The sequence below is a fragment of the Glandiceps talaboti genome, chromosome 2 (assembly GCF_964340395.1).
Source record: "Glandiceps talaboti chromosome 2, keGlaTala1.1, whole genome shotgun sequence".
In the NCBI taxonomy this organism is placed as follows: Eukaryota; Metazoa; Hemichordata; class Enteropneusta; family Spengelidae; genus Glandiceps; species Glandiceps talaboti.
In genome coordinates, this window is record NC_135550.1 from 28,402,076 (window position 1) to 28,427,845 (window position 25,770).

The following is a 25,770-nucleotide window of genomic DNA, read 5'->3' on the forward strand; positions in this document are numbered from 1 at the left end:
TAACCTATGGCTGACAACTCTGATCAGTCTTGTCATAAAGCTGTCTGTGTTCTAGTCTTGTTACAAGTACCACTAAAGTAAGGTTAAAAATCAACATATTTTATTATGTGAAAGCTATCAATGTTATGCAATAATAGAGTGAGATATTATTGTTAATATCTTTTTGATATTGGAAAAATGCTTAATTTATTCATATCATACTAATTCTAGACAAATTAATCTGGGCTGGGTAAGTACACCAAAGTGGAAATGAACAGAATGAATTGTGTATGCTAAAGGCATATGTAATCAGGAAATGTGTAATGTGTGCGTGATTGTCATTTCAAAATAACTTACATACGTCATTCTTAGTTTGAGCAGGGCTTTAAATTACTGATCACATTTAAACAAGGTGTGAATATGACAAGTAAAGGTATGATGACAGCTGTAGTAGGATTAAATTATTAAAATTTATCAGAATTGTAGTTTGAATAAAATCAGGACAAATCTTGGTTTGAGGGAAAAAATAAGTACATTTACGTTTATGTCTATAAAGTCAGTTCTTTGAAACTGATGTGTTATTATTAATGTTTAATGCATGTACAGTATTGTGATCTTTCCTTTATCGAAGAAATTATGATTTCCATTATGTTTTCAATCTTCATATTGAATTGACTATGAATATTAAATCATCCTTTATTGAGATTTTGGAAATGAACGAAGCAATAGATTTTAGTTCCTTTATTTCAGGAATGAACAAAGTCACTGGTAGATTTTTAGTTCATTTATTGGGATTTTGGGACTGAACGAAGCGATAGATTTTAGTTCCTTTATTAGGATTTCGGGAATGAACAAAGTCATAGATTTTAGAGATAATCTGCCTTTAGCAAAGTCGTGTTCAGTTCATATAATCTGTGCTGCTACATAGACAAGATAGCTTCGCAATGGAAAGTGTCAATGAAGTGGAATGAATGGCTGTAGGCTCTTAATAGACTATGGAAAAACAGACTATTACAGCTGCTAGCTAGTACTATGAAAATCAAAACACTCTTTGACTATATGGAAAAATAGACCATTACAGCTAGTACTTTTAGACTATTACAGCTAGTACTTTGACAATCAACTTATTTTGACATTAAATCAATAAATGTCAGAAAACATACAGGATAACAAACCATGATTATTTTAAATAACTACTCTAAAATGATGAATTTCTGACTCAGACAAGAGATGTAATTTGTAATTTTTGTTGTATTGTTTGACATTCCACAATACGATAGCTAATCTGGACAATTTGGCATATATTGTCCATGTCTTTCCTCAGACGGCGACTAATCATACAAGTACATTGAGATTAAGGACATGAAAGCATTACTTTATTGTAAACTTACATGTGCAATCATTGTAGATTAGTTTGATGGTCAATATTAAAGTAAATTGGATATAATTGAGACACTGGGTTATTTTTAGACAGCAGTGATTTTTAATGTACTTGTTAGTATTCAGGCCTGTCTTCCAGTGCAAGGCTTTTAATCAAGTGTTCTGTCTTGTTGCATTATCACAACCAGTGCTTGACAACCAATGCTTGATTATAACCATTCACTTTTTACTGCCAAGACAAGACATTCTACATCTCAGCTACTCAATTCTAAAGTCCTTTGATGTGATACTAGACTAATTTCCACTACAAGGTTAGAACATCAGCGACTGAATTTCTTGCTAAATATTTGATATGATAGGAAGGATTATAAGGTCCCTGGATCAGCCACTCAATTTAACTCAGTGATGTGATGTGATTACAGTTAGTTCAGTGATATGTTTGAAATGTCACTAAATTAAAAATCTTATCCTAAAATTTGATGTGATACCTAGACTCTTTGCTTGTAATGTAATTTAGTGGTAAATAGATTGTTTTTTATTGTATTTGTAAACCTAGCAATACATAACTATGTGAATTCTATAAAGAATAAAAATGATTTAACAGTACATATGTACAAATGTAGTAATGATAGAATTTGGTGCGAAGAAATGCAGAATCAAAAGACAATTCAGTCCTCAACTATATTACATTATAGGTTGTAGGGTGTATTTAGTTGTCATTCAAACTCATAACATTTTTATCTTTAGTTATGAATTTAATCAAGAATTCATGGATACTCTCTCCTTTGAGGAGAATTTATTGAATCATTGAAAGAATTTATAAAAAAAAAAATAAAAAAATTGTGCTTTGGGTCATTTATTAAAAATGGAAACTTGTCTTTGATTTAAAATAGGTAGTAAGACATTTTGTCTGCAGTTTGAAAACTCGACTCGTGTATTGTTTGTAAAGTGCCATATTTTTAAGGCTGGTTTTCAAATAAAGAATATTAAAAATAGGATTAAATAAAATGATTTTGACACAAGCTTGTCAACTGCATGTACATGTCAGTAATGGTAAGATATTAGACACAGTGAGCATTGAAGTCTTTCTGCACTTGAATGATGAGTAGTACACCGTCATATTGGTGAAAGTAGGAATATGTCAATAAACAGGTATTTTGTGTCAGTCCCAAAGTACTAGTACCTCACGAAGATTACATCCAGACAGTAAAAATCAATAACCAATCTATTGAGACACTTCGAAAGTATACATCAGGGTGGTAAACCATATAAAAATGATTGTTTCAATAATTTGTATTGCTTTGTATCAGACCTTTCAATAATAATCACCTATACAACCTATACAATGGAGATGTGGTAAATTTTAGGAGCTGGTTCATTTTTGAGTGGTTTTTAATTTTTTAATGCCCGTGTTCAGCACTTTTCAATATTTTTATAATAGAAAGCCAGTAATATAGAAAATAAATAAAAAGCCAAAGTAGTTTCAGAAAAGCTGATATTTTGGTCTAAACTGAAAAATTGGGATGAATGTGCCAACTTGAAGGAACACTTTCCAAAATGGCAGTGTATTACCCTTTTTCACCAAAAAAGTATAAAAGATAGAAGTTGAAGTTGTACATTTAATGAAAAGAATGATTTTACATGAACAGAACAATAGACTAAGTATGCATTGACAAGAATAAAACTAATTTTAAATTTAAAAAGGGAAATTACAGGAAATAAGTACGGTAATTTTTTACAGTATTGATATTTTTGTTGATGGCACTGGTAGAGGGTTTTTTAGAGGTTAACAATGTCCAAGTAGGGATGAATGGAACAAAGAAATAAGTAAATCTGAAGTCAATGTAAAAAGATTGTTATTAAGTTGATTGACAATTTATATATACGAACAACACATTACATGCAGTTCAAGACAATCATAAAGAGTAGTTCAAATTTGTATGCATTTTTTTCTCTGAAAAGGAAATTTTGTATATAACTTTGTGTATACAATATGCTTTTTACAGCCATAGATGAAACAAACAGCTTACTGTTGGAGAAATTCTGTGAATAGATTCAGGGATTGTTGTCGCACTGCCTACCAGACAGGAAAGCTTTGTAGCTATGGTAACAATGACATCATATGTATGCAGGTTAGAAAGGGATAACACTCCTACAATTTAATTTTAATGTCAGTATGAAACAAATTTCCAACCCATGGAAGATGAAGATTCGAGTCTTGAACTGAAAATATCATTTTTAATTTAAAAATAAAAGATTCAGATTCACATGACCTTGAAATAAATATTGCCATTCTTGCAAACAGAACTGATATACACCATAGATCATGCAATAAAAGCTAAACTACCTTGCCTACAGAGTTAATTATCATCATACAGCATGTAAAAATATTAGTACACTGACATGCAGAGGTTATTTATAACCTGGTATATAGCATTTTATTTCCACCTTTTCTGTCCAGTTGATGACCGTCATATGGCATGTAATAAAACATTGCCACCTTTTCTGCCCTGTTGATAACCATCACATGCCACATGATAAAATACTGCCACCATTTATGCCTAGTTAATAACCACCATATGGCATGCAATAAAGATTGCCACCTTTTCTACCCAGTTGATAACCATCACATGCCATGTGATAAGACACTGCTACCTTTTCTGCCCAGTTGATAACCATCATATGGCATGCAAAAAAAGATGCCACCTTTTCTACCCAGTTGATAACCATCACATGCCATGTGATAAGACACTGCTACCTTTTCTGCCCAGTTGATAACCATCATATGGCATGCAAAAAAAGATGCCACCTTTTCTACCCAGTTGATAACCATCACATGCCATGTGATAAAACACTGTCACATGTTCCGCCCAGTTGATAACTGTCACATGCCATATGTAATAAACACTCTCACCTTTTCTGACCAGTTAATAGCCATAACACGCCATGTGATAAAATACTGCCACCTTGCCTGAACAGTTGATAACTGTCATAATGGCATGTAATAAACATTACCACCTTGCCTGCACAAATATGCTGTCATCAAAGATTCATACTGTGAATCCCTATGACTTCGTTCATGACTTCCATTTTGAAGAAAGTCAAGGACATTACCTCAATACTGATACTGATACAAACATCTCTAACAAAAGAACCCCCACAATCACTTTCCAAAGTCAGTCAAAATTGCACATAGCCATAACAAACATATTTTACATTTCACACTTCACATTTCTATAGGTATGACTTTCTTTATGTAGGTTGTTGTAAAGATTTAACCGGTTCATGGACACCTTCAAAAAGTAGACTAAGCTGTTTCATCATTTCACTAATGTGCAACCATATACTTGTGCTAGTGATGCAAAAATTCATCCAGACATCAGATCTGTATGATAATAACAGCTTTATATCTGATTCAACTGCATCACTATATACATTGAATTTTAAAGAATTGTATATTGTAGTCTATGATACAAAAGGCTTGTTTAAAGTATGGTATTTGAGGTATGGGTATGTATAGTAAACATGTATAGCATCAACATTCTACTGTTATATCAGTACCTGTCATGGGGTCAAGTCACAAAGACAGGAGTGAACAAGTCCTACATTGTGTAATATCAGCTGTGGAGTTATTGAATCCACTTTAAGTTTGGCTGTACGGTATGTGTATGTAACAGTCGTAATCTTAGCGTCTGATTGAAACCAGGGTTTTTTTTGTAGATCAGTGAGAGTCTCTTTTGAGATATAAAGCAAAAGAGAGTTGTTTTGAAAGTCTTTTATATATATATAATAACTGATATGGATACTGTACCTTTAACTTTTAAGTGACTTGTAAATGTCAAAATACAGTCCATATATGACTTAACACAGGTGATAGAATCTATGTGTGATGTAAATGTCAAAATACAGTGACTTAATGACAGGTGATAAATGTGTGATGTATTTTCTAATGATTGTCAGTATTAGTTTATTGTATCGTGTTATTCAATCAACTTTGAAATGCTATAAAAACAGTGTCATTTATTGTTGACACTTGTGAAAGTTCTGTTCTTGAGAATACAGTACCCTATACCAAGTGTGTATTACAATTGTATATAGACAACGTTGATTGCAAATGGCGCCCATGACTATGTAAATGTCACAGTGTAAGTGACACTTTTCAGACAGTGAGTACACTGCATAATGAAGCATTATTTGGTAATGGAGTACTTTAACAAATACTTGTAGACTGTATATCTTGATTGAGGTGTTGATGAACATGTCACATCTTTCTACCTCTATTCATGAAGTGAATACATGGATTTGTCATTAGATACAACAGACTGAACGTTTCCTGTTGTCTCCAGTTCTAGAAATTCACAAGTGGATTTGCATTCAAACATAGCCTAGTTCCTTTACAGTATCGTTACAATTTATACCTTCACTCACAGTCTAGTCAAAGTCGTTGCTCCAGAAGTCCTGAGATGCAATTTAAGATTCATCCACAGCCACCCATACAGTCATCCTGTCTTTGTTAATAAATCACACAATTCTAACCAATAACACAGTCCCTCATAAAGTTAGTGTTTATTGGGCAGTTATGTAATGTCCAAATATGGTATATTTGTCAGCTCAGGATGCTACTTATACACTGTTTATGTCACTATAGCAGCTGGGATTCACTGATTGGATGAACAACTTTCTGTGCTGATTGAGGGATTGTGGTTAGAAACCATAGTTGGCATCCAGACTCAAAGAGTACATTACACAAGATTTTGTAATACCATGATAAATGAAATATTTTACTATATACACGCTCCTGGATGTATTATATGTAGAACAAACAAATCATTAACTCACAAATATTTTATATGTCAAACACTTCAGATAAGGCCTATAAAGTGCAATGTCAAATTCACATTCATTATTTATTTACTCAAGTCATTCATTTTTCATCATTCTTGGATGAGAGAGTATTAGATTACAGACTGTTGTTGTCGAAGAATAACCATACTCAATGCAGGGATGTTTTTTATCATACATCTTAAATACTGTGAATCTAGTATACTGCATACTTTACACATTCATTGGAGGGTTTTTCCAGCAATGTACATTTCTGATGTATACAACATTCAATACATAAAGTCAGGGTGACTAGTCAGTGATTAAAGTGTGTCTGAGTATTATGTCATTACATTCTACAAAGCAACTGGCATGGCACTGGTAAAGAGATTAAAATATGATTGTAGCATATACTTAATTCATTACATAGGGAAATTTTGCACTTACAATGTTAACATTGTCATTTGAGTGAAGAGTATTCCCCACAGAGTTTAATATACTTCAGAAGATCTGTGCAAGATAGGTCTTTTCATTAAAGCAATCACTTGCCTTTGAATTGACTGCATTCTTTGGGCATGCTACAATATCATACACTTTATTATTTTAAATAGCTACGTCTTATATAAATATAACTTCTACATCACTATGGCTGATCTTTTTAATAGTAAAGGTAATTTATCATTTATTTGACAACATATAGTGCAAACTTTTTAGACGCATACTGTCCTCATAAAAAAAACAGGTAAGTTGTCTTCCTAATGGCATGTTCATTATAAAGAAAACCTTTCTGGAGATGTTCGTAAGTGTTAAAATTGGAAAGTAATGTCAATGTAATCACCTGGAACCTAGCTTTAGATGTCATTGTATCTCCCATATAAAGGGCAAAAGTCTAACTTCGAAAGATAGCTTAGATGTCATCATATCTCCCATATAAAAGGTGAAAATCTAACTTTGAAATGCCAAGAGGGAACAATAAAATATGATGTTGATGTAACTGCATGGGGTCATATTCTATATTTTATTGTATTAATAATTATTAATTTTGGCCATTCCTGTAGTCTGTTCTTGTTAATATTATGTGCATGAATGTTCATACATGTCAAATAAAAGGTCAGATTTACAAAATATAAACATTGAGAGAGAAAAAACGAGTATGGGAATGATGTCTAGTAGAGACATGATAATTTATTTGTCATTAAAATCAATTAATTTTCTTTTAATTTTAGGAATGTTTTCTCATAGGTAACATATTGTGCTTATAATAGTTTGATATGTTTAAGCTGGCTAGATTGTAAAATTACATCAAAATTCTTCAGCATATAACTTTGACAAGAAATATTACATTAAGTAATAATTACTTGTGAAGTAGATATACTACAGATAGAATGAATTGAAAGTGTTGTGTGAGAGACATATGAAGTGTTCATCGTGACTGATAACACCATTGCTAACAGTATAACACACATACTCAGATACATTGTCTAAGTGACAGCAAATAAATTGATGTATTAATTTCAGCTGTCTTCAATCCTTATTGTTTACTCAAATATGCTCTAAATTTTCTCTGACACGTTTTCATCTTTTTTTTTTGCTATTGACATGATTGCTATGCAACAAGGTCATATGACACGTAGATAGTCCAAGTGTTGTCATGACAACTGTCCAACAACATTGCAGTTGCCATAACAGCACTTCTTTTGCCTGTCGTGATTGAGACAGTTGTACCCATCAATTCCTAAATTATGTCCATGACTTTCCCTGGAAAATAGTTCATGTTTTACACTGAAATAAAAGATTTATTAAATCTCTGGTGAAATTATTCAAATACTGAAAGTTAATTTTATGCATGAGTTGCATACTTATTGCATTACTTTATTGTTTCAATGCATATCCTTAACTTAATACTAAATATTAACTTCGCACATATCAATCAGCTTTGGGAGTTTTTTTTTTTTTAATTCTGTTGTATATTTCCTTTGCAGATATCTGAAAGGAGTTCTTCAATACACTGAAAATTTGGCAACTTTAACCTCACTTGAGAAAAACAAATGGGATGAAAGCTGTACATTGACAGAAGAGTTTGTCCACAAGACAGACAAGTTTTATAGCTAAAAAAATAAGAAGACCAATGGTATATTGAAGGTATGAACAATAAAAAAAAAAATTTGTTTAATGAATTTATGACTAACAGTTCAGTAGTAATTGCAACCTAAGGTGAGATATGAAAAAAAAAGACAGACTTTGTTTCTTTATTTCAATTGTTGTATATATTCTTTTACGTATCAAATGAAATATATCTGACCATTTATCATGATACAGGTTGTGAACCTTCTATAAAAAGACTATAATACTCTTTCTATTGGCAATCTTTTACCATATCATCATTAAAGACCTCATGCCATGACCATTTTTCTTTTCCTTTTTAAATTTCAGTCATAAGTTTTGTTAAAACGTGACTGCATATATATTATAGTAGAATTAACTGTAAACAGCTCACCTCGCTTATACATTTCGTGCAGATGTTACATACTGTATAGTTTGGGGATAACAGATCACATCTGACTTTAAAAGTTCCATCTTGTTTTTGGAGTTGTAACTGTATGATTGCTAGTTTATACCAAGCTTGTAACTATGATAAAATTGAGAATAGTGATTTTTGTCCTGAAAGCAAACACATAAATTATTTATTGACTGGGTGCTAGGGGAAATCTAGCAGTCTGAAAATCACAAAATGCATTATTGTGATGGTTTTGTTATATCTTTAAAAGATGTGCTGGTTAAAGTGAGAATGGTAACAGTTATCATACATATTCATAGCATGCACTGTACATGCCTCACAAATTATAGAGTGACCCCACCCCCACCCCCCACCCACCCCCACCCCCCAATGGCTAGACAGATTCATTCTTGTAACTTTTTTGTATGTTGGATTTCTAGTGATTTGTTCATGAGAATGTCTGTGTTGATTTACATGTACTTTCTTTCATATTTGTCATTTGTCTATGACAAGATAATACCTTCACAATTTAATATCTTTAGTGATGAATTATAGAATTCACCGATACATTTATTATGATTTATTCAAATATTAGAAATTAACCTCAAATAAGTCACTAGGCCAGTTCATTATTCTGTGATATAAGATTCATTGCTTGAATACTACAGATTTTATTAAATTCTGCTATAAAAGTAATCAGAGGCTAACATATGTTGTGAGACGAGTACAGGAAAATCTAGTGTCAAATAGGGAAGAATTGTATGTTACCTATTGCATTATATCTCTCATTTTGACTTTCAAATTCTGAGTGTCTATGATTGTTTGGGAAAAGAATAAGGTCAGTATTTCAGGCATACTCTCGACACTTTCTTGTAATTGCAACAAGAAGAGATTTTAAGTCAACAAAGTAGAAGTGTGTTGTAATAATTGCAGTGTTAAAATGATGTCTTACAGTCTGGAATACTGTACTGTAATTGCAAAGAAATTGGCAGTGATATTAGAATCACTATAGACTCAACTAAGCAAACTTCCTTCAGCACTTAGTTGTACTCACACCCACAATATAGGATTTCTCCCCATGGGTAGAAGATAATGAGACATGAATGCAAACACTGTAGTTTATTGTTATTTGAATATATTAACATTTGTATAATGCTACATCCATCTTGGGAATAGATATGATGTGTTACACATATGGAATGGAATTAATGAGCAATTTCATCACACAAGCCTGAAAGAGAAAGAAGCGTATAAATCATAATTTGCAGATTTATCAAGGCAATCCTAATGAATATTGTACATTATTAAATAGTGAATCCCTACAAACATAATAAGATGTAATTTTTATGATGAATTTCTACTCAGAGTCAAAACAATTCTTGGAAGCAAATCCCAAATTTTTGCCAAGGTCTCATTAGCATCATCAGCGGTATAATACAGTGAGTGGGCTATTGTAATAAATGTTGTTCACTAATAATGAGTGCCTACATACATATAATGACTAGCCATCATGTAAATGTCATACAAGGCAAAAATTGGAACAAACCATGACAGTGATATAGATATATATATGTGTGTTGATTGTCATAGAACATGTACTACTAAAGTGGATTGTGGTAAACCAATCAAACTGTGTATTTAATGGTCAGTGGAGACAGAAAAGTAAACAATTGTAGTGTGAAACTTGTCAGATACTGACATTTATAACATCCGTATATTGCACATTCAAGCATTTTGACATCATCCTTCATTTCAATGAACATCTATATCAGGAATGGCATCACATTACATATTATCCCATACCATGGACAGAAAAGAAATTTCCTGGGATGTATGGGCTCTTGGTTGGCAGGGAATGAAATGATTTATGGTGTATGTAGTCATATAGGCACAGACAATTGAATCAATCTGTATATTAAAAAAAATACTCATACTTCAGCAATAAATACTATTCTTTTATTCCCCCAAAGGGAGGACTTACAATGGGCTATGAGTCTGCATCTGTCTGTCCATCCATAAAACATAATTTCTCAGCTATGCAATATCCCATTTCTTTCAAACCTGGCACAAAGGTGATATGTCATATGGGACATATGCACGTCCCTTTGCTACACGACATTAGAAATTATAACCAAATGGTGGCCATATTTGTAGTGAACAATAATGATTTACTGCGTATCTCAACTTTGATACATGGAGACTCCATTCAAGTGTCTATCCATGTTATTAAATGTACAATATCTTTTGAGACCTTGACCTTTGTCCTGACTTTGACCTTCAGGGTCAATTATGAAAATTCAGTCATTTCCTGCATATCAGAGACTTTTTTGTATTTATTTGTTACCATGAATTTGTTTTAAAATCATGTCACCATTTACTCACATAGAAGTAACGTATTCGAGGGAAGTGTGTCTTGTACGAAGACTTCTCAGTAGACAGATTGATTCAAGTGCTTGTGGTCTTAAGAGCTTAAGTTAAGTCTAGATGGTTTCTAAAACAGTTTTAAATTTAGATCATTCAAAGGTTAGATTCTGTGATACATTAGCGTTTTTTTAAAAACTTTGCTAATCGGTTAATATATGTTGTAGTACATTTGACAAACTTAACAAGTATTTCCAATCTGAAATTACATTTCAAGAAACACTGTGTAGCAAATATCAACATACAATGTGTGATTATGTTCACATAATCAGAAAAACACTACAGTATCAAAAACATCGACTGTAATGAGAGAGCATGCTACCTACGGTATGTGGCAACAACACTTTTTGAGTGATTTTCAGAGAGTGCATCCTCTCATTTCTTTGGAAAATACAGTCTTTCTACGTACCTCCAAGCAGTCAAAAGTTACTGTTGCATACAATTCCATGTCATGGTAGATGATTTTTTTCAAATTTCGCTTTAGGCATGTCAGTATAAAGCATAAATAGTGAAAGACAAAATGGAGTACCGGTATATAGGCATTCTTCTCGATGACTCAGGATCATGATAGGTAAAAGCAAAATTACAAAATTTGACAGACTGGGTGTAATATTTAATACCTTGATTATTGCAACTTTTATATGAACAGGATGATAATATTTTACAGTTATTGACATTACACTAGGTATTAAATCCTAATAATAATAAGTTTTCAAAGTGGTTAACATGTATAGCATTACTTCAAAGAACTGTAACAGATACCCATAACAGAAACATACTTTTCTTCTGCATATCTAATGTTATATATTTTGAAGTTGAAAATTGAATATTTTCATTTAATATTTTTGTGTGGTTTATTGCTGCTAGACATTTTATAGAGTAAACTGAGTATTACAAGATCATAGGAAAGTTTTGAGTAGTTTTTGTAGAGGAAGTATGTAGTAGCATGATAGTATCTGAGTGGCTGACTTATCTGTCATCTCACAAGCTTTGCCTTACATGTATTGTTACTTAGTAGTTGACAAATCCCTGACGGCTAGAGATATCAGTGTTGCCATCTCACTGTAAAACATCACAATGGCATCTTGGTGGCTCAAACTTCAATTTATTGCCATGCCAGTCTTTGAAAAGTTATATGATGCCGATGATAATTCACACCCTACGGACCTGACATTTTCCATCGTCACTTTGTTTCGTATGCTACAACTCAGTGTGTTTTGAATCACAATTTGTTGTATGTGCCATGGATCTACTACTATATACAGAGGTTTACACAGGCAAATAGTCTCTATGCAATGGGTAATAGTCACTGTGCATGCAATGGGCAATAATTACTGTATGCAATGGGCAATAGTCAGTCTATGTGATGGAGCTATTGTCACTGTAGATCAAATGAAGTGACAAGTTTTGGAACCTTAAGTGAATAATCCTGTGAAATGAATAACCCATGGTGACAATTTTATGAAGGTTGAACACTTGGAATAGATTGGATGTTTGTAACATGGGAGGATTGACTGAAGGACTTCAAGGAATATTTGAATGTATGAATTCTTATTAGGAATTAATCATTTTATCCTTGCTTTCACAAGTAATTTATATTGCACTTGTGTCAATTTCTTGCATCTTGTTATGAAAGCTCCTGTTTAGGTTGAGAGTATGACAGAACCCCATGACACATGAGTGCAAGTGTGGCATATTCTGGGTATTTTCAGGAGTGTTTGTGGTGTTCCCAGCATCTGCACTTTCAAGATCAAAGCAATAAGTGAAGTGCAACAGAAAACATCACAAGCACAATAATTATTCCCAACTCTGCCCCCATACCCACACAGGCACTTGCTCTTACATATCATGGGGTTATGTTATTTATAGATGTTCAATAATATCTAATAACATCAAATTTCCCCCAAAATACTACAGTAACCATGTATTCATGTGATTCAGTGTACATGGAAGAGTGTGTGCTCATTCACATACAGGTATGTGGTAGGTAATGTTTTTCTAGCATTGCTCTATATGCACAAATATTACTTGTATATGTGTACACTGGTGCAAGTAATAACTGGTAAATATGTAACAATAACAATATCTACTAAAAGATGTCCACGAGGTTTAAGTTTCAGATTTATTATTGAAAGATGAAACATGATGATATTAACTGTAAATGGTTATGAAATATTTCTATTTATGAAATGTTTCTATTCATTGACCTTTTTGACCTCTTCAAAGGCCCTGAAGTTCACAACAAATACCTAATAAGACCATTTGATGCTGATATTAGAGTCTGAGTTCCTGGTGAATCATAATTCATAGAAAAGATCAGCTGATTAGTTGTGATATTCAAATTACTGGTCAACAATTGATGTCTTTTCATCAAGCTATTTCAATTTGTTGCTAGGATGGCATGTTTATTTATAGTCTACTAATAGAAGCAGAAATAGATACATCTGAGATCAGACATCAGAACTAGGTACACCTGACATCAAATATCAATTGACGATACTTAACAATATACAATGCCATATCCTGAAAATAGACATGTATGACATAACCATTGAAATACATAGAACAAACTCCTACGCATCTGAGTGACACCACTGCCTTCAATGGCAGCCACTTTCGTGCTTTTGCCATACCTCAGAGTTTACATCACACATTTGCTACTTTTTTAAAATGCATATTTAAAGTGGAGATGGACAAAAAATCATTATTTTGACCATTTTTGAGAGTATGTGCTCTTTTGCCATAATAAATATTCTTCTTTCAAACAGAGAAAATTGAAGTGGGTTTGAGTTTTGCAAATCCCGAAAAATCATGAAAAAAAAAGAAGTAAACAAATGTACAGGTACCGAAACGCCTAAAGAAGGCCTATTTTATCACTATAAACTCACGATATTTGCATACAACTAAAGACGATTGACAGAGGATTTAAAACATCCATGGTGGTAATACTAATTAGTTTATTGATAAAATAAACCGACTCAATTCTGAAATATATGTCATTAAATTACGATTATTAACAATTCCACCAAATAAAGCTAGTACAGCATATACACACAAAATTAGTAGTCTGCATGTCAACCAGCAACCACTGTTCCTTTACTTATCTTCCAAAAATTGTTCTAGTGATAGAGAAATTTCACTGAACAGAAAAGGTAATTCATATTTGTATTATTTAAGAACTAATCTGCCCTTATATATGATGTTTATAATTAGTATTTGAATGCTATGGTTTTACGACAAAATCCAATATGGCCCCTACTGGAAAGTTGGACTGGAAGTTGTGGAAATCGACTTTTTGCGGTAGCGCTGTGTAGGAGCTTGGGTTGAATAGTACATCAAAACTTAAAATTAACTGTGAGTATATATACATATGAGTTAATATTGTACTATCAAAATAGAACTTTTTATGTAAGGCAAATTTTTCACCACTCCTGTAAAACTGTCGTACAAAGCAAAGGATATATATGGGACTTGATGATTGCTTGAATTCTGTTATTCACTAGAATGATTTCACCAGAAATTCAAGATTTTATGTTTTAAGTATTTTACACAAATTATTTCTTAAGAATGCAAACAATAAAGATTGTCTCAATCAAATTAAAAAAAATGTTGAATTTAACTGAGATTCCTAGAATATGACAATAAACAGTCCAGTCGCATGGTATTAAAAGTGTTCTATATAAACAAAGTGTAAATTACAATATCATGCTTCTAAACAGTCATGATCTTGTAGAGACTGAATCGATATAATACATAATACCGGTATGTCTTAGAGATCACAATACAAAACAAACAATATCATGTTTATAATGCAACATCCAATTCAAAAACATATATATATTATTGGATTTTTCATTACTTTGTACATTGCCCTAAGCTGAAATAACAGTTGAAAAAAAACAGAAAAGTAGCAGACAAATGTGTCATTGATTTTACTATAAAAGTAGATATTACATGGCAACAGTATTGAAAGTGTTATTCTTTGAACAAGCATTTAATAAGTGAGAGTATATAAGCTCATAAAAATCAATATGTAATTGCAGACTTGTTTGAAATTAGTTTGTAGTAATGAAACTCTAAAAACAGATGACATAGATAAAGTTGTCATCTTGCATGTGTTGTGATAGAAATGATGGACAAGGTTTTTTTACAGACTATAAATGTCAGAAGAGGATAAAAGAAGAAATCAAATTAAAGATTTAACTTTTAAAGAAATCAAATAAGGTTAAATTCTGTAACTTGCTGTTCTGCCAAGAGAGGTATAACGGTTTGTTATCTGGAAAATATTGTTTGAGGCAGAAATTATTGACAAGTTATGAAAAGAACTGCTTCATTAGCAATAACAACTTCAAAGAAAAACTGTTGAATATTGTAAGTTGATATTATGCCAGCAGTAAAGTCACCACAAATCATTAGATAATGGGTGTCATATTCATACTCATTGTATGAAATCCTGAGAGTTTTCAGATTCTTCACATTGAATGTCCCTTTGAGTAAAACTACAACAAAAAATACATATATTTGATTACCATAAAGCTGTGGGAGGTATTATGAGGCGTCATCGATCATTGTCTGAGTTTAAGAGGCAAAAAGATGAATCTAGCTGATCGTGGCATATCAGGAGATATCAAATAACAATATTAAATAATGTAGACATACGTACATGAATTGAATGCTGAATCTATTAGCAATATTTTACATGGACACACACACACACACACACACACAGCTATAAAACAAGCTTGTATTATATTGTCAGAGAATTAGCTTTTCTGTCAACTTTTAATAGTCTAGACAATTTCTTTATTTTAGAGACATACTCATTATAAGATAGACATCAGTGATGTTTGCATTGCTTTTGGCTCTTTTAGCATTACTTATAGGATGGTAACTCAGCTTAATAGTTGTTCGGCTCATTTCTTGAACTTAAAAGGATTTCTTTTTCCTCTGCAGGGTAAGCAACTAAACACATTTTCCCACTGGGTGATTGCTTCTCTGATTATTATTTGTATACCATACATGAAATAGTTGTCCTGAATATTACATGTATCATAGTATTCTAATATTTCCCTTGTTACTGACTGTGGTGTGAGTGAGAACTGTTCCAATTTTAAACAAGATTTGATTGCATATACTGGTAGAAGTTATGAGAGTCTCTGTGGAGTGATTTCATTTGATCACAGGGTATACTACTGAATCTATATGAACATTTCCTCAATAACGTCAGTTGGCAGGAATATAAAATTGTTATGGTATGTAGACTACTCTTACAATTTCATCAATTCTTTGTAATAAATTGAATTTTACACACATCTTAAGTTTTAGTTAGTCCAAGTAGAGTTTAATATATCAAAATATTCAAATAAGGTGGAAAATGTCAATTGACAGTGTCGTGAGGAAGACATTTTGTCATGATGGTATTATCATAGAAGAACAATTCAGTTATTGAACTTTGTAAGGTTATCATCAGAACCAATCTGATTAAATCTCTCTTTTTGTGTTTCCTATTGCAAAACATAACTTACATACAAAAGATTCTGAGCGCACAAGAATACTGCAGCAGACGTGAAATATGATTAAGCAGTAACCGTTACAGCACATGCCTACTTGACATTCAGTACAAAATAACATGTCCATTTAAATTAGTAAAGAAACTATTTCATATAATATCTGGGGGGGGGGGGGGGGGGGGGTTAATGCATATTTTGTTTTTCAATAATATTTTTTATCATATATAAGTTGTTGCTTCAAAGTGTAATGATACACTACATTGTTATATTTTGTGCTGTGACATTCACACTAACAATGGCAATATTTTCCGGAGATTGTATATTTTTAGAATGACGGTTTTAAGTAGTTTTAATCGAAAATAATCAATTTTCATCAAGTGACAGTAAGTTAAGAAATGATAAATACCTGATGTTGATTACTTGGTTGAACAATAGTTTGCATTAACTTGGAATGAATGAATCACTGAATAATTCACTGCTAATCTATCAGTGACTGACAAAGACTAGTAATTCTTCTTGCAAGTACAACAAGAAAGTCATTCATTCTTGTTAATTATTGCTTTCATGCAAGTTCTTAGGTATTATTCATAGCTTGATATTAGATATGACAGGACCAATCATGAATAATATTAATATTCATTCGATTTCTGACAGCTAGTCTCCCAAGTGTAGGTCCACCCCCCCCCCCCCAACTACAATGGAACAGTCCTTAGCTAACAATCTGTACTGAGTGGTGTTTTGTGATAGTGTCTTACATACATGAAAGCAAGGAAAGTATAACAGTACACTTTCAAGAACAGGGAAACTAATAATTCTTTTTGTGAAGTCTTGTGAGAAGGAGAGGTTAGTACGAGCAAACTCCGTAAAACTTAATTGTCTTTGAAGATGGTATTTATACAGCTGTTAACAAAGGTAAGTTGCTCACTGTAGGACACAGAAGTAGTGTTTTGATTTCCATTAATAATGTACAATATAACAATATTTTCTCTGTAGTACTAGTAGAAACCCAATTTGAAACATTTGTACATGTAAATATAGTATTCAATCATTGGTTATAGATCATGTATGTAATCCATACCAGATAGAAAATAACTTAATACATGACTAATTATCCTAAAAGGGAATATTTATATGTATTTTCTTTCAACTTCACCGTATGTACAATTTTAGTTCAAAGCTTTAACAAAGCTGATCCAGATTTCTTATTGCAGAATGACCTTTTTAATCACCATTAGATGTTTTTTTGAGACAATTTTAGTTTCAATAATTATCCTTTTACCAATCACGCCTGTCGTGTCCATAATCCTCCTACTCACAGATCACCTTGTGTAATTTAGACATTACAAGAACCAATAGATTTGTGCAGGAACTGTCTAGCAACTGATAGTCAGTGTTCTAGGATGTCATATATAGCCACAAGTGAGAGAAGGAAACCATGTCTTATTTTAACTGCCATCTGTTTACTTATTCTTTGATTATTTTGTGAAATCATTAATTTTGGATATCAATGACAATAGAAATATTGGTATCATGCTCAAAATAAACAGTTTTCAAAAGTGACCATATAAAGTTTCAATTTGGGTTATTTTTATTCAGGATTATTTATATAACAGTATCAAATACTCATTGTGAGTTTAACAGAATAACATAAAGACTGCAGTAGACATCTATGCATGCATATTGTGGTACCGGTATATTACTAGTATCCAAAATATCAAATACTCATTGTGAGTTTAACAGAATAACATCAAGACTGCAGTGGTCCTCTATGCATGCATATTGTGATATATGAGAAAACAAACTGTCAAGGACCTGATTTAGATTTTTGCTCCTTGAAGTTAAACATTGGCAATTCTTCTGTAGACGGTGAAATTTTTACATGAGCATGTAAATTCTTTCTTTCGTTTATCAAAAGTTATTAATGTAGGTTATCAATACAGTCAATTTCAAAGTGTAACTTAACTGGATGTTACATTTAGCCCATTTCAATGTGGTTTGAAATACAAGGTCTTGTGAAACGAGTGGAAACCTGATCAGATTTAAGTAATTTGTTGAACATTGTTTGGCAGGGTTACTGGTAAAAAGCCAGATGGCTGGTAAATTTTACCTTCTTCCTGTCATCATCTACTTTTCTTGTCCTATGAGGTTCAATATCGATTGTCTAAATGTCCAATTTGAGTCACTTCATGTATGTTTTGTTAAAAGACAGATAATTAACCTTGCTTTCCATCATTCTGACCTCTTTTAGGATATTTCAACATCACATTTTTTTACCATGATACATAATTTTGTTACTATTAAAAGCATTTAAAAATGTACTGATCTTCCATTTTGTACTTAGTTTATATATAAAAAGATGTATTTAATATCAGACACTGTTAACCTCCACTTGTAAAGTATAGATTTGAATTATTGTGTGTATTTACATTTCTCTGATCTTAGTTAGCTAAAAGTTTTCAAGGTCATCGATGAATTCAGTAGTATGTATGCTCTCAGCAATTTCTCAAAATTTTCCTAAAAGTTACAAACTGTGCCCTTTCTAATTCACCGATAGATATGTTATCTATTTGGTCATATGTAATTCGTCAAGGTACTGTTGCCACGGAGACAAGTATAGTAGCTTCTATTTATAGCTCTGTATAATTACCAAAATGGATTAAATTTTGTGGACAGATTGGTACAGTTGTGTTGCTTTTGAAAAAAGTTACCTTTTATTTTCAAAATATTCTTGTGGATAATTATTCTCAAAATGAATCAATAATTTGTGTGTAACCTATCTCCTATTTGTAATGATGGTATAGGAGACTATTAAAAGAGACACAAATAGACAATGTTTTTCAATGTTGAATTTCATTCGGTTATGCTTACCTTTTGTGTTGTTTTAGAATTTCTGCTTCTTAATTTACCAGATCTGATATTCAGATGTCAATTTTAACCGCGATAACAATTTTTCAGATAATGCCACTATTCCATAACTACCAACAGAAATCTCACGTGAGATCCCCGAAAGTATTCACATCTCTGTTTAATGTCTCTGTGTAATTGTAGGAAATCTTTCAAATCTACTATTTCATAAGCTAGATCAAACATGCATGTCATCCATCAATGCCAACTTTCAGTGTCTTCTTTCGTAACATTTATTTATGTACCTATGAATAATATAATGAAGCCCTAGGCTTTTGATCTCTTTTTTCAGCCATTATTTTTCCCCTATTCTTATTTTCATTGTGTTTCTTTAGGTGAATCCTTGCAGATAGTGAGATATATGTATCACTTTAGCTTCACCTTGGCATTTCATATGTAGCATAGGCATCAATTTTGTAATGCTTTACTTTTATACCAGCCTATAAAACTTATACATAACAAATGGAATGGCATCAATATCGCTAATGCTTCATATTCAAGTTGTAATTTGAAACTTCATTCGTCTACACTGTATATGTGACAAGCCCAAACTAATATCTGTTTTTATCAGAGATTTATTATGCATAATGTGAAATGTGATCTTTTATGATCCAACTTTGCTGTGATAAGTATGGACCATTATACATAATGCCATCATCTTGTGTAGATCAACATTATGCAATGTCAAAGAAATAGATTTAACTTTACTCATTTTGGACAAAGTCAATATAATTAAAAATAGACAATTTGGAATACGGGTCTAAGAATCTAACAAAAGTACTATTTCAAAAACAAACCAAAACTGGTACATTAGATACATATGTTTTTGCTGAAGCCAGAACTCTGTCAATTGATTTTAAAATACTAGTATTTCATAATCCACTTTCTAGTGCAGAGAGTTTCCATCCATCACAAGATATGTATTTTTACAGCAATATGAGCCTACTGCATTGAATGTAATGGATGTGCAACAAAATGTGTGCTATCAAAGATTAAAAAGCATTTTGAAATCTAGCCTCGAACCATGTCCGTTTCAAGGAACTTCAAGCCTTTCAAATTCCAATAAATTGCAAACATATTACTGCCTAAGTGAGGAAAGAATGACTTGTCATGTACTTCTATTTCAGATAATTGCAGAATGACTTTTCCATAGTTTGCTAAAAAGTGGAAATTCTAATTACACCAGAAACAAGTTAGCATGGTGCTTACTTCATGTTGATCCATTTACAACAACCCAGCTATTAGAGTCTCATGTACTGGTGGCCTCATTAAAACAGAAAGTTCATTTTGGTACATATCAATTGAGCAGGAAATTGAGATCAAAATTAAATGGTCTAGGGATTTTATGGTGTACTGTAGTTTTAATTTTGGCAGCTATCTTGAAATAAATTTAATTTGGCTCAGAACCAGAGAGTCGGAAATCATGCTATGTTCAATGAATATGGTAATAGTAGGATATAGCCAGTGGCTCAGTTGATTTCCCTCAATGTCTTAAATCTGGATTAATCTGAAAGTATCAAATGTGACACCTGACGGCTTCTAAGTATTAAACCCTGGATGTACAAGGGATCCAATTACATAGCCCATTTAGTCTGACCTAGGAGATCATTTATGTTTGATTGCTTAGGAAGGCAAAATTAATCAGAGAACTTGACAAGGTCAAGAAGCCTAACAGAGCTTAAATATCATTTTATTGTAGTTTAAGTTTTTTTGGGTTCTTTCATTCTTCTCTTTTGTATCAATAAGCCAAGTCTCAAATTAGATTAATTAAAAACCCAATTTTTGCCTCTTTAGAGCATTTTTGACTGAACAAAATTCTGAAATTTATCAGGATGATTGAGTATACATTTTCATGACTAATTAGTGTTACCAAGGAGAAAATTACATAGTAGTTTAGAAAGCGTGTTGCTAGGCAAAGGATGGTACCTTTGAGACACTTGGTTCCATACAAGAACAGCACAGTATACTGCTCATCAATAATGAATCTGACTAATGTTTGTGTCACTGTTGTCATTGGTTACAGTAAGTGGTGTTTTGACTTAAAATTTACAAGAGAAATTAAATCATTGTGAAAAGTAATTAAGTTACTAGTAAAATTGTTTGTCACTTCCATTTAGGAGTCTTTTAATCTATTATTAATAGATTTTACTTATTCAATTGTTAGATATAAAATTATAATTTCATTTGTCAGTTATGGAAAAACAACTGAGAAACAGAAACTATGAAACCTCTATATAAGAGGTACTATCTCTAAGTAAGTTTGAGCATATTTATTACCCCCCAATGGAGATGTCCAAAGAGACTAATACATTGGGTCCCATGTGTCCATCCATGCTGACCACCTGTATCTCAAACATTCATATACTAACAGTAATGATGACACTACACTATTAAACACCATAACCCATGTACACATGCATATACAATGAGAATGTTAATCTATAGATCTACATTAATAGGATATTAATAATAATACTTGGTTTATTTAAAACAAAATTGTGACTAAAATGAAATGGTCAAATTGTTAGAGTTCACATCAGAAAAATGAGCATTTTGAGAAACAATAAAACAAGTCCTAAAAGTTGTAAAAGTTTAATATTATAAAAATACAAAGTTTTTTATGAGCAACAAAATAAAAGGCATGTACTAGGTAGACAAAAAATAATAATAAAATAAACAAAGATACATAAATAATAAAAACAAACTGACAAACAAAGGACAAAAACACCAACACACCAAAATAATATTTACTCAACCCACGTAATGCTATGCACAACAGGACTATTTTCTATGAAAGTGGAAATGGACAGATATTTACAATTTTCAAGACAGTAATATAAAGGAATTTATTAAAAAACTAAATATTTTCATAACTACTCAAAGATTTATAGTAACAGTTTCAACAATTTATAATAACAAATAATGACAGTTTTACCCCTATACTTACATTCCGTCAGAAAACTACAGAACATGCTATTGCAATAGCCTGTTGGTTCTTGAATAAATACCAGAGATAAAAGTGGATATTGATTTGAGAAATGATCCATGGGGAAGTTTTCCACATCACATTGTATTGTGTGCAAATTGTATCAATACAACCTTGCCATTTACTTGTAAGTGTTAACGTGGCAGTGCAATATTGCATCAAGTGGTGTTGTGAGTGACAGCTACTTTTATATCTGTCTGTAGACTTTACAAGAGGGAGAAATATAAATAATGAGAGTTTAAAGTGACTTTTAACAGTGCACATTGATAAGAACTGACGACTATTTCACATTAAAGCTGAAATTTGGGACATTTACATGACGTCTACTGACAAGGCATATAAGTGTAAGAACATTGTTGTTTACTGCTAACCACTGTTATTTAATAAAGCACAGTTTAATCACAGCTGACAAATTGCAACTTACGATATTTTTATATAGCACTCAATAATCAACACGTACCACCTAAGGATGACATTTTCTATTCTGACTTCATGACTAGACTATTGTTGCCTTGTGGGTTGAGGTGTACAGACTAGACTGCCAAGGTGTTTAACCCTTGGCAGTCTAGTCTGTACACTAAACAAAGCATAGTGTGTGTTTTTTGTTCCAACTCATGCTCCATTTAGTAATCCCGGGTAATGAAATACAGAAAAAAGTAGGGTCAACCTAAATTGTGGGCTGAATTATAAATTGTACAGAAAAGAGTTTATAAACATGGGTTTAATTCTAAACAAAACAGGGATTCAATTCCATGTTCGTGCTTAGTATTATGAAGCCATATAAGGATACAATAGGATCATTCTTTTGTTCTGGACCAACCTTTAATCCTTAACTGTTTCTATAGTTCTGCTGGACAACTATAATCTGTATCCAAACTAGGCCTTTTTACATTAAATATTGTTTTGTTTAGAATTAAACCCATGTTTATAAACTCTTTTCTGTACAATTTATAATTCAGCCCACAATTTAGGTTGACCCTACTTTTTTCTGTATTTCATTACCCGACCATCAGCTCTGACATCAAGATAGTGTTCGCCCACCTCTGATATTTTGTGGAACAGTGCAAGCACTGCAAGTATGAATGCAAATACCCCAGATATACCACACTAAGTCTGGTACTTATCCATCATTGGGTTCTGTCATGATATGCATTATACTTGCTTATCACAAATTTACTAGGTGCAGGATGCTCAAACTTTCATTTTTTTACCATCACTTTGAAATGAAGCCTACTTTGGTGTGGGCCTAGTCGGACTTCCCAACTATGTTTGTTATCAATTTACAGGTAATTCATATTTGTAAAATTCTGCATTCATACCAAACATTTTCATGCTGGTCTAAAATTTTATTTAATTTAGTGCATTACTGACTCAATTTCTTCCTCATCAAAGAAAGTTTTCACTAACCCTCTCTGCAGTAAGTTTAGAGGGTTTCATGTTCCTCTATAAAAATCAGTAATTTACTCTGAAAATACAGTTGGCATACAAAGTCAGTTAAAGGCCAAGTGATATATTTTTAGTCTTCTGCAATGACTTTTAAGATATTTTAAACCAAATATAAACTTCCGATAACACAAATCCAAGTCTTGTTAAATGATAAATGCATCTCATGTAAAAGTGATATGTTGTATTTCAGTGTAAACAATTCTAACATCACTCTTGTTCAGATTAATTATGGCAAATTCAAAATAATCTTGTTTGTATGATTAAATAAAGAAAGAAATTGGGGCATGCTTTAATACTATGATTATAACAACACTGTAATCACTGTAATCAGAATATTTGTGTTTGTAATATATAGCAGATTACGTTGCAGTGTCACTTTCGATAAGAACAGAACAGGTTGATATTTAAAATCAGGTCCATTGGACAGTATTGAAATTTGATAAGTTAATAATCACTGCTTTTCCTATTTAAAATTCTTATTTAATATCTCACATTGGTATAAACTCAAATAATAACATCTAATGAACATCATCGGGTGCTGGTGTCAAACATGATACTGTTATTCTGACTAAGTGTACCATTCAGACATTCAGGTGAAAGAAACACTAAAAAGTATCATCTAAATAGAATCAGAACACTAGAGAATTGATGGTTATTACTGATTTGTTCACTATCAAAGTTACAGTCACCTTGTGATTGGCATAAGTAGGGTGACACCATGTTCAACTACTAACCAAGTTTCAAGGAATTGAAATAATAATTTAAAAGTAATCCAAACATACCATCTGCTAGTACATTATGAAATGCAGTATAAAATTGCAATATAAAACAGATAATTTTTTTTGACAATTTCTTTGTGTGTGTGACGTATTTGTTTTGCATGTACTGCTGTGTGTCTCTTTCATGCAACATCCTCAGGATGCTATTTGGTAATGAAATCTACGTAGACTTTAGTTTGTTATATTTATGACTGCTACCTGTTAAAGTTTCAGCAATTCTAACACCATATTCCTTAACTTTACATACAGATTGTTTACCTCATTGGTATAATACTGTATGTATACAAGTATAATACAGATGATTAGCTTTAATACAAGCCAAGTGTCACTAATTGGATTTTATACTAAGACTGTGTTGTCATTCTATGACATGATGACAAATACATATGTTATTGGTGCTGTGGTGCTCAAAATATGAGGCATGTACTATTCCCAGAAAATGTGACCTATGGGTTTTGTGACTATTGGTACTCATCTTTCAACTCATAGTGACAAGGCCCTGCAACTTGTAGTGACAAGGCCCCTTAGACCACTTATATTTTCCTTGGCTGAATGACGAAAAATACTGGGAGAAATAGCTAATTAAATCCGTAAGACACAATTACATTTAGAAGGTCAGCATGATTTCAAATTACAAAATATATTCATAGAAATGTGATAGTGATCTAATAATAGTGTAATATTACCATAGTATTAGTTCCATTACTATGTATGACGAGATTATCCAAGATATACAAGATATAGATATAGACATTGCTTTATTTAGCATTCGCAGTTGGGATACGGTATCTCATGCTTCACAAATTCTTTTGGAATAAGCATTTCCCACGGCACTATCAAAATCCAAGCGCTTACCATTCATAGCTGACTTCCTATGGATTGCTGATAGCTATATTGTAGCAATGGTGTGTACAGTGTGTAGGCACTGAAGGAGAACTGTCTACTGGTGCTTTGTGTACATATGATATTGTCTGTGAAAGAACATAGAGTGGTTTAGATAGATATTGATTCCTGCATATATGTCTTAGCTCTGCCATGTAGCTTTGT

The 25,770-nt window shown here is 32.2% G+C and overlaps 1 protein-coding gene across 1 annotated transcript in view; it reads left to right on the forward strand.

The window, feature by feature from the left end:
* Positions 1-25,770, forward strand: part of LOC144446349 (endoplasmic reticulum membrane-associated RNA degradation protein-like) — a 37,872-nt gene that overhangs the window by 10,828 nt on the left and 1,274 nt on the right. The window contains exon 14 of the mRNA XM_078136099.1: positions 8,163-8,322. Coding sequence (XP_077992225.1) covers positions 8,163-8,292 — 130 coding nt within the window. The 3' untranslated portion in view covers positions 8,293-8,322. The remainder of the gene's footprint in view (positions 1-8,162; positions 8,323-25,770) is intronic.